This window comes from Clupea harengus, chromosome 14 (assembly GCF_900700415.2).
Source record: "Clupea harengus chromosome 14, Ch_v2.0.2, whole genome shotgun sequence".
Taxonomy (NCBI): Eukaryota; Metazoa; Chordata; class Actinopteri; order Clupeiformes; family Clupeidae; genus Clupea; species Clupea harengus.
Window position 1 is genome coordinate 3,702,804 of NC_045165.1, and position 10,742 is coordinate 3,713,545.

Below are 10,742 nucleotides of genomic sequence, written 5' to 3' on the forward strand. Positions count from 1 at the left end.
GCACTTACTGTCACAGACGTATGGCTTGTCCTGATCGTCCATCGCGTTGGCATCATTCCTTCGCCGGCCTGACCCTCGACCCTGCGCAGGCAGACAGACAATGAGAGAGAGCGAGAGAGAGAGGGGAGAGAGAGAGAGAGAGGGGGGGAGAGAGAGGGGGAGGAGAGAGAGGGGGGGGAGAGAGAGAGAGAGAAGAGAGAAGCGAGAGAGAGAGAAAAGAGAGAGAGAGAGAGAGGGGGAGGAGAGAGAGGGGGGAGAGAGAGAGAGAGAGAGAGAAGAGAGAAGCGAGAGAGAGAGAAAAGAGAGAGAGAGAGAGAGAGAGAGAGAGAGAGAGAGAGGGGGGGGAGAGAGAGGGGGAGAGAGAGAGAGAGAGAGGGGAGAGAGAGAGAGAGAAGAGAGAGTTAGCTCACGGTGAAGAGCACACAGACGGACCGACAGGTGCCCCAGTGAGTGACTCATACGTGTACTTCAATGTCTGCGGTGTCAGAGTCTCCTCTCGCAAACCTGTGGGACTGTGGCAGTGGGAGCGCTCAGACGCTTGCGTAGTATCATATGGAACTGAAACTATGGTTGAGGGGGAAGGCCCCTGGAGCACCTTTGGGGATTATAGAGTTAGTCAATGAGCCAGCAGCCAGAGGCGTTTTAACAGCACGGGGAGTTCTCTTTATCCCTGGAGATCGTCTCGAAGATGGGACAGCCCCTCTGCTGCAGCATCCAGTCCAAGTGTGGCTGACTGAAGTGGCTTATCTGGACCTGGTGTAGCCATAATGTAGAGCTTATCTGGACCTGGTGTAGCCATAATGTAGAGCTTATCTGGACCTGGTGTAACCATGATGTAGAGCTTATCTGGACCTGATGTAGGGCTTGAGTGGGGCTTATCTGGACCTGGTGTAGGGCTTGAGTGGGGCTTATCTGGACCTGATGTAGGGCTTGAGTGGGGCTTATCTGGACCTGGTGTAGGGCTTGAGTGGGGCTTATCTGGACCTGATGTAGGGCTTGAGTGGGGCTTATCTGGACCTGGTGTAGGGCTTGAGTGGGGCTTATCTGGACCTGATGTAGGGCTTGAGTGGGGCTTATCTGGACCTGATGTAGGGCTTGAGTGGGGCTTATCTGGACCTGATGTAGGGCTTGAGTGGGGCTTATCTGGACCTGGTGTAGGGCTTGAGTGGGGCTTATCTGGACCTGGTGTAGGGCTTGAGTGGGGCTTATCTGGACCTGGTGTAGCCATAATGTAGAGCTTATCTGGACCTGGTGTAGCCATAATGTAGAGCTTATCTGGACCTGGTGTAACCATGATGTAGAGCTTATCTGGACCTGGTGTAGGGCTTGAGTGGGGCTGGTGTAGGGCTTGAGTGGGGCTTATCTGGATCTGATGTAGGGCTTGAGTAGGCCTGGTGTAGGCCTGGTGTAGGCCTGGTGTAGGCCTGGTGTAGGGCTGGTGTAGGCTTTATCTGATCCTCTGAACAGTCAGCATATAACTGGGAAACTACTGGGCTTGAATCCTTTGGGTTTCTCTCAAGCTCAACTAGTTTCATCAAAGCGACCCCGTGCCCTTCTGCACAGGCAAACAAACAGAACTGATGCTGTGGTCTGACGGCTGAAGGATCATTGGCTTTGTTTTGATCCGTCATGACATGCAAGAAAAGACAAGCATCCCAGGAGAGAAACCCTTAAAGCTGTGTTTGTGTTATCCACTGTTAAAACGCAGCCCCTCTCATCTACTCCGTCAAAGCTAGGGGGCACACACACACACACACACACACACACACACAAGGGACCTGTATCCACTCCAACAGGGCAGGAACTAGACTCCTCTAAGAAAGAAGCCTGAGCAGTACAAACTCCTGCTGTGCACACGGGGAGTACAGGGTTGCGCGCACACACACACACACACACACACACACACACACACACACACACACACACACACACACACACACACACACACACACACACACACACACACACACAGGGAGTACAGGGAGTACAGGGTTAGAAACTGCAGCCTCACCTCAGAGTGGGGATAGAGGGATCGCTATTTTAATGCAAAAAATTAAAAATATAAATAAAAAAAACTTTAAAAAAAGACATCTTGTACCATCTCTAATATTCATGGGAATCCTCAGACCACCTGATCAGCTGCGGGAGTCTGCGGCGTTCTGTGCTGTTCGACTCTTCATGGACGTTTCAGAAAACACACGGAGGGAAGAAAAAGCTCTTCATGGACATTTCATAAAAAAGTTCTACTAGGATTTGACTATCAGCCAAGATAAAAATCAAATTTTACTTGCAAAGGGTAAAACGGAAAAGAGATATGCAAATCATTTCAGTGCGCTACCGGTACAGCGGTAGCTAAGGATTAACAGCTACTTCAGCATTCACACTGTGGAGGACGCGTCGGAGTCTTGAATTCCCCACTTTGTCGTCTTTAAAGTGCTGCAGAGTTGATGCAGCTGATGAGGTTCAGCTCATTCCAGCTCTCAGGCTGTTTGTGGGTTTACCTTCCTGACCACAGGAGTTGCTCTCTGACTAACTGAAATGATTCACTGGTTGGATCAGTCTGATAAAGACAGTCAGTTTCTCATAGTAAGACTCAACAACAGGAAATACTCCCACCAGCCTGGGGTGTGTGTGTGAAAGGGTGGGTGGCGCGCGCGCACACACACACACACACACACACACACACACACACACACACACACACACACACACACACACACACACACACACACACACACCTGTGCCTGGTAACCTCTAGAAGAGATGAGGAACCTTCAATAACAGCGCACGAACATGCTATTCATATCGTACACCTCTAAGGCGTGTTTTTAACACAGAGTACATCCTCATTACCCAGCTGTTTGAGTGACAGGCAGAAAGCCTCTGGTTCTCCCACTCGAGCGGTGATGTTAAGGGTCTAAGGTGCTACGCAGAAACAGCGCCGCGCTAAGAAGAGTGTAATGCTGTGTCCGCCTGTCAATCACTCACCCTGCCTTTGCCTCTGTGTTTCCGCTTCGGCGTGTCCACTTCAAAGTCGTCGTCGTCATGGTAACCGTCCTCCTGTGCGTCGGCTTCTAGAACCCTCTATAATTGATGAGTGGGAGGGAGGGAGGAAGGGAGGGTAGAGACAGAGAGAGAGAGAGAGAAAGAAAGAGAGAAAGAGAAGTACATTTTGAGTTTGGGGGATCAAACATTCCTCTCTCCGCCAAGTAACATTTCGCCTGAGCTGCTTAGTGAGTGTGCAAGACTCCGCCAGCCAAGGGCATTTTTAAATCACATTTCAGTGTGAAGCTTTTACATGAAGGATATTTGTAACCATCTATCTGAAATCCTAACACGAGCAAAACAGAACGTATCCAGATACATAAGGGATTCAGAGCAGAGCGCACAAATGCCCCTTAACGAAGGTCGTCACGCAGCTCCGGACAGAGAGCGCCGTCTCGGTGGTAATTCATGAGGTCGTTTGTTAAGGGAATGAGTGACATGGACAGGACGCACAAGAGCAGCTCAACTTTCTCATTAGTTACCAGGAAACAGAATATCTGGAGTGATGCCAAACCAACGCAAACGTCTCTGAAACAAGATCACGGTCTTGTACGTTTCCCCACTGGATCGCACTGAGCTTCTTGTCATCTTAGAAGACCATAGTTGGGTTTCTGTGCAAATAACACAATGTTAAATATGTTTACAGTCTGCAACACTCGAGTGGAAGCCGATGAACAGGACTAACTGTGGTTTTAATGATGTTGAGTGCACACACACACACACACACACGCGCGCACACGCACACGCACACCAACTTAACCCAACCCTAAGAGAAGCATCTATGGCACTGGGAGAGTGTGAGTGTGAGTGTGAGTGTGTGTGTGTGTGTGTGTGTGTGTGTGTGTGTGTGTGCGAGACAAACAGTGCCATCCCACGTACACCTACAGGAACAGGATGACACTGGCCTGTCAGCGAAAGACTGGCATCACGCCCCTCCCACACGGAGTCCCATGCCGGGAAGGTCTCTGCCAAAGCTTACATAAGCAGCGCTGAACTACTGATTCACACAACATGGGAGCGTCATGCTCAACCCAGACCTCAGCCAGACCTCAGCCAGACCTGAGCCGGACCGGGCTGATCTCAGAGATACTAACGGCTCAGAAACACATTCCATGGCTGTTTTTCCTACATTTACATTTAGATACAGCCACTGCGGGCCGATAGTGCTTCAGGAGGTAGAGGAGTCGCTTAGCAAACCAAAGGCTTCTAGTTCGATCACACACACACACACACACAGTTCGATCCCGACTCCTCAATCAAGTGTCCTTGAGCCCTTGACACTGAACCCCCAACCGCTCCCGATGTGCAGGTTGGCAACTTAGATAGTAGATAGATGTCTGAGGTATTAATCAGTAAAGCGCTTTGATGCTCTAGGAGTAGAAAAGTGCTATATAAATGCAGTCCATTTAGCAAAAACTTTTTTCCAGAGCTTTTTTACAGTTTTGTGCAGCTTGTACACATTCTTACATTTACATTTACATTTAGTAATTTATCAGACGCTTTTGTCCAAAGCGACGTACAAGGGAGACTCTTGACTCCTTTGGTGAATTTGAAACTCTGCTCTTCCAGTTCAACAACAGGAAACTAACAGCTTTTCAGCCGTTAACAGCTATGCTGATGACCTCATCACATCACTTCCATCCTCACAGGGAGTTTTATGGAGTCCTTTAACAGAACTTTAACATGTGGCGTTCAGGAGATTCATTGGTCAGACTTTATTTGGTTATAAGTACAATTTATGGTAGAGGGGATGTTCAGTGAACAAACTTGAATTTCAACAAACCATCTGTAACGTCTCTGTAGGCAGACTGTCCAAATAAAGGGTCACCAATTTTGTTTACGTGAAGTAAGTTGAGCATTGTGAAATGTCTAATGTGCTCACACACTTCTACAAACAGATCTCTCTCTCTCACACACACACACACACACACACACACACACACACACACACGCCTTGCACTGACCCACCCATAGTTGCACTTGCTCATGTTATTTAATGAGGAAAATGTTTGACAAGTTATTAGATTACCTTTAGGTCATTGCCCATCAATGACATTAGGGCCCACTAACTCTTGTGTGATTGGCTCAGCCATCATTCAGCGTTTGCCATAGTGTGTCTGTATTTCTGTACATCAAGATACATATGACGTTTAATCTAGAAAGTTTGAAAATGAACTAAAACAACGATAGTAACTGGTACACAGTGAGTGTCTTTGGGCCGACATTGATTTAACTAAATAATTGTATTCTCTCATTGTGACGGTGGTATAAACGTGATACAACGATAAATTCCAAGGTTATCTGGACAGCTGGCAAGCTGGCAGACCAGCCCACACAGTATTAGAAACATTAATATTAGGAAGGATTCAGGATTAGAAATAATGGAATACATTTGAACCAAAACAAACTCAGTTATCTCTAACTAAAGAAAGACATACTAGCCTGGAAGCTTCACTCTTTTGACTAAACCTTCTCTCTAAACCTCTTTTGAGGGCCTTCTCTGCTGCTGCACCCTCCCTCTGGAATGACCTCCCTCTCGCCATCTGTCTGGCTCCCAACATAGCACTATTTAAACAATCCCTCAAAACTCACCTTTTCAACCTCGCCTTCACCTGAACATCCCCTTACGTACACACTTAAAGGGTCTCTACCCCTTACTTAAAGACACAGTCTCCAGCGATTAGCTTACTTACACTCTTAAAGGGTCTTTACCCCTTACTTAAAGACACAGTCTCCAGCGATTAGCTTACTTACACTCTTAAAGGGTCTCTACCCCTTACTTAAAGACACAGTCTCCAGCGATTAGCTTACTTACACTCTTAAAGGGTCTCTACCCCTTACTTAAAGACACAGTCTCCAGCGATTAGCTTACGTACACTCTTAAAGGGTCTCTACCCCTTACTTAAAGACACAGTCTCCAGCGATTAGCTTACTTACACTCTTAAAGGGTCTCTACCCCTTACTTAAAGACACAGTCTCCAGCGATTAGCTTACTTACACTCTTAAAGGGTCTCTACCCCTTACTTAAAGACACAGTCTCCAGCGATTAGCTTACTTACACTCTTAAAGGGTCTTTACCCCTTACTTAAAGACACAGTCTCCAGCGAGTAGCTTACTTACACTCCTAAAGGGCCTCTACCCCTTACTTAAAGGCGATTAGACCCTGACGTATGGAAACGCAAATTCAGACTGTGCTTGGTTAACGGGCTAAACTGGGCTAAACTGGGCTAAGCAACACCATTCATATGGAAACACACCATTAGAGGCAGAGACATCCCTTCACAGCTGTACTGACCATACACAGCAACTCCCAAGGGTTCCTAAAGTTCTAGAATATTCCTTTCCCCCCCGTCAGAATGGAGTCAGGATTCATTACTACAGGGCTTTAGAACACTGGCATTATTCTCGTGCATGACTCCGGAACACATCTTGTGTTCCGTGGTTCTTACTAAATCTGCTACAGATTATGGCCAGATGTGGGCCAGGCCCAGGCCAGAGCCAGGCTGGTGTGTGCTGCTCCCACCTGGATCTCCAGCAGGCTCTCCTCATCTCGGCCCCTCTTGTCCAGGGCATCCCCCCTCAGCAGCGCCTCCAGAGTGGTTCCCTGGGATGGCAGAGACTCCCTGGCAGACAGCCCTCCATCTGGAAACACACACACACACACACACACACACACACTCATAAATCCAGCTGAAAATACACACACAGAGTCTCATAGAGCAACACACGAACGCACACGATAACATATACCCACAAACACGTACATAACCATAGACAGACACAGCTGTAAACAAACACACAGGTTTACACACACACACACACACACACACACACAACACGCCTGCGTGAGACACACACACAAACACGCCTGAGCACACCCACGCCTGCGCAAGAAACACACACACACACAGACACACACAGACACACACACACACACACACACACACACACACACACACACACACACACACACACACACACCACACTGTTTCATCACCACTGCACACACGCAGCTGCAACGTTTGTAATTCAAGTAAAAACAATCAGATGTTTGTGCTCCACATGTTGTATACTCACTGGTTGTGTGTGTGCGTGTGCTCAGGCGTGTTTGTGTGCGCGTGCCTGTGTGTGTGTGTGTGTGTGTGTCTGTGTGTGTGTAGACCCTGCTGCCTGGAGCCTGCCTCTGGATGCTCTGTGTGTTTAGATGCCAGTATCCACTCTGCTGTTTATGTTTATGTGTGTGTGTGTGTGTGTGTGTGGTGTGTGTGTGGTGTGTGTGTGTGTGGTTCGATGCCAGTATGCACTCTGCTGTGTGTGTGTGTGTGTGTGTGTGTTTAGGTGCCAGTGTGCACTCTGCTGTGTGTGATTGTGTGTGTGTTTAGGTGCCAGTGTGCACTCTGCTGTGTGTGTGTGTGTGTGTGTGTGTGTGTGTGTGTGTGTGTTTATAGGCCAGTATGCAGTCTGCTGTGCGTATGTGTGTATGTATGTGTGTGTGTGTGTGTGTGTTTATAGGCCAGTATGCACTCTGCTGTGTGTATGTGTGTGTGTGTGTGTGTGTGTGTGTGTTTAGATGCCAGTGTGAACTCTGCTGTGTGTGTGTGTGTTTAGGTGCCAGTGTGCACTCTGCTGTGGGTTTGTGTGTATGTGTGTGTGTTTAGAGGCCAGTATGCACTCTGCTGTGTGTGTGTGTTTGTGAGTGTGTTTAGATGCCAGTATGCACTCTGCTGTGTGTGTGTGTGTGTGTGTGTGTGTGATTAGATGCCAGTATGCTCTCTGCTGTGTGTGTGTTTAGATGCCAGTGTGCACTCTGCCGTGTGTGTGTGTGTGTGTGTGTGTGATTAGATGCCAGTATGCTCTCTGCTGTGTGTGTGTGTGTGTGTGGTGTGTGTGTGATTAGATGCCAGTATGCTCTCTGCTGTGTGTGTGTGTGTGTGTGTGTGTGTGTGTGTGTGTGTGTGTTTAGATGCCAGTGGGCACTCTGCTGTGTGTGTGTGTGTGTGTGTGTGTGTGTGTGTGTGTTTAGATGCCAGTATGCTCTCTGCTGTGTGTGTGTGTGTTTAGATGCCAGTATGATCTCTGCTGTGTGTGTGTGTGTGTGTGTGTGTGTGTGTGTGTGTGTGTGTGTGTGTTTATAAGTCAGTGTGCACTCTGCTGTGTGTGTGTGGGGTTCCGTCATCATCTCTTTCCTCACACACACACCATTTTTGCCTTACATTCGATCTAAACACACACACACAGCAGAGTGCACACTGGCATCTAAACACACACCCTCATAAAGAGATCCTTACATGCAGATTTCTGCACTCTTCCTCGTGCAGCATTTAAATAGTGTTTATATAACACTGAATGTGTGGTGTGTGTGTGTGTGTGTGTGTATGTGTGTGTGTGTTTAAATCACACTGAATGTGGCATGCAGGTGGTCTTTATGTTTTAATGAAGTGGATGGATGAAGCATCACAGCCCACTGCTGCATGTGCCCCACACGGTCTCAGATGCAGGACTTCTACCAGACATAAGGCTGTGTGTGTGTATATGTGTGTGTGTGTGTGTGTGTGTGTATGTGTGTGTATATGTGTGTGTGTGTGTGTGTGTGTGTGTGTGTGTGTTTGTGTGTGTGTGTGTGTGCGTGTATGTGTTTTCAGATGCAGGGCTTCTACCAGACATAAGGCTGTGTGTGTGTGTGTGTGTGTGTGTGTGTGTGTGTGTGTGTGTGTGTGTGTGTGTGTGTGTGTGTGTATATGTGTGTTTTCAGATGCAGGGCTTCTACCAGACATAAGGCTGTGTGTGTGTGTGTGTGTGTGTGTGTGTGTGTATATGTGTGTTTTCAGATGCAGGGCTTCTACCAGACATAAGGCTGTGTGTGTGTGTGTGTGTGTGTGTGTGTGTGTGTGTGTGTGTGTGTGTGTATGTGTGTGTATATGTGTTTTCAGATATAAGGCTTTAGAGCAGGTCCCAGTCACATTCACACTAAAGACGGCTGGTTCTAGAATCATACATTAGCCTGCACCAATTCCAGCAAGCTCACCCACACACAGAAGATAGAATCTGCAGTTTTATTCAAACACACACACACACACACACACACACACACACACACACACACACACACACACACACACACACACACACACAGAGAGAGCGATAGACAGATAGAATCTACAGTTTCATTCAATTCAATTCAATTCAATTCAATGCAGTTTTATCTATACAGCACCACTAACAATTTAAAAGTCTCAAGGTGCTTTCCAGAGCCCAGCGCCTGAACCCCCCTATGGCAGCGGTGGCCAAGGACAAACCCCATTTTAACCAGAAGAAACCTGGAGCAGAACCCAACTCATGAGGGGGAACCATCTGCTTGGGGGGGGGGGGGGGAGAAGCGAGCAGATTCACGCACACATGAGGTAAAAAGGAGAGTACTGGTTGTAGAACAGTGGAGTGGGTATGCAGTGTCCTCATAAGGTTACTATTAGGAAGGGTACGCAGGGCAGTGAAGCAGATAGCTGTCAATAGTGGCATCTGTTTCTGTCTTGGGTGATGGTACTGACTGGGACACACTATGGATATATGATCAGAGCGTGTGTGTGTGTGTGTGTGTGTGTGTGTGTGTGTGTGTGTGTGTGTGTGTGGTGGGGATGGGCAGCTGGAAGCAGAGGGTTTCCACAACACAAACCCACAGACAGCCCAGTCCACAGAAGGGAGACACCAACGACACCAACAACACACACACACACACACACACACACACACACACACACACACACACACACACACACACACACACACACACACACACACACACACACACACACACACACACACACACACACACACACACACACACACACACACACACACACACACACACACTGCACTTAGCCACCAAGAGACCATATGTCATAAGAGCAGGAATGGACCAAGGAGACCAGTATATATCAGAGAACATCGGCTATACTTCCACCACACATTCAGAGTCTCTTTCTCCCCCGATCTGTGTGTGTAAGTGAGTGTGTGTGTGTGTGTGTGTGTGTGTGTAGGCAGAAGTGAGTTTAACAAAGTCAAACACACAGTTTCCTGCCCACGCTACCATCAGCATCTGCTCTTTCTTACAAGTGCACACACACACACACACACACACACACTCGAGCCGAGGCAGAGGCCACAACACAGCACAACCCTGATGACATGTTGTACGCATGCAGAGCCTCATCCAGCTCTCTCTCTCTCTCCCTCCCTTTCCCTTTATCTCTTCCTCTCTCCTTCTCTCTCTCTCTTCCCCTCCCTCTCCCTTCCTCCCTCCCTCTATCTCTCCTTTTCTCTCTTCCCCTCCCTCTCCCTTCCCCTATCTCTCTCTCCCTCCCTCCCTCTAGCTCTCCTCTCTCTTCCCCTCTCTCTGCTTCCCTCACTCTCTCCCTACCCCTCGCTCTCCTTCCCTCTCTTTTTCCCTCTCTCTCTCCTTCTCTCCGCTCCACACAGCCCTGCATACCTGCTGCCACATGCTTTTCATCACACTCTCTCTCTCTCTCTCTCTCTCTCTCTCTCTCTCTCTCTCTCTCTCTCTCTCTCTCCTCTCTCTCTCTCTCTCTCTCCTCTCTCTCTCTCTCTCTCTCTCCTCTCTCTCTCTCCTCCCTCCTCCTCTCTCTCTCTCTCTCCTCACACCTCCTCCTCTCTCTCTCTCCTCACCCTCCTCCTCTCTCTCT

At 48.3% G+C, this 10,742-nt stretch overlaps 1 protein-coding gene across 4 annotated transcripts in view; it reads right to left on the bottom strand.

The window, feature by feature from the left end:
* The window catches only part of LOC105909810 (zinc finger protein DPF3-like), a 51,256-nt gene that overhangs the window by 9,505 nt on the left and 31,009 nt on the right, over positions 1-10,742 (bottom strand). For all 4 annotated transcript variants that reach the window (XM_031580168.2, XM_031580166.2, XM_031580167.2 and 1 more), the window contains exons 4-6: positions 6,569-6,687; positions 2,989-3,084; positions 9-81 (exon numbers count right to left, since the gene is read on the bottom strand). In XM_031580168.2, the coding sequence (XP_031436028.1) occupies positions 9-81; positions 2,989-3,084; positions 6,569-6,687 (288 nt within the window). The remainder of the gene's footprint in view (positions 1-8; positions 82-2,988; positions 3,085-6,568; positions 6,688-10,742) is intronic.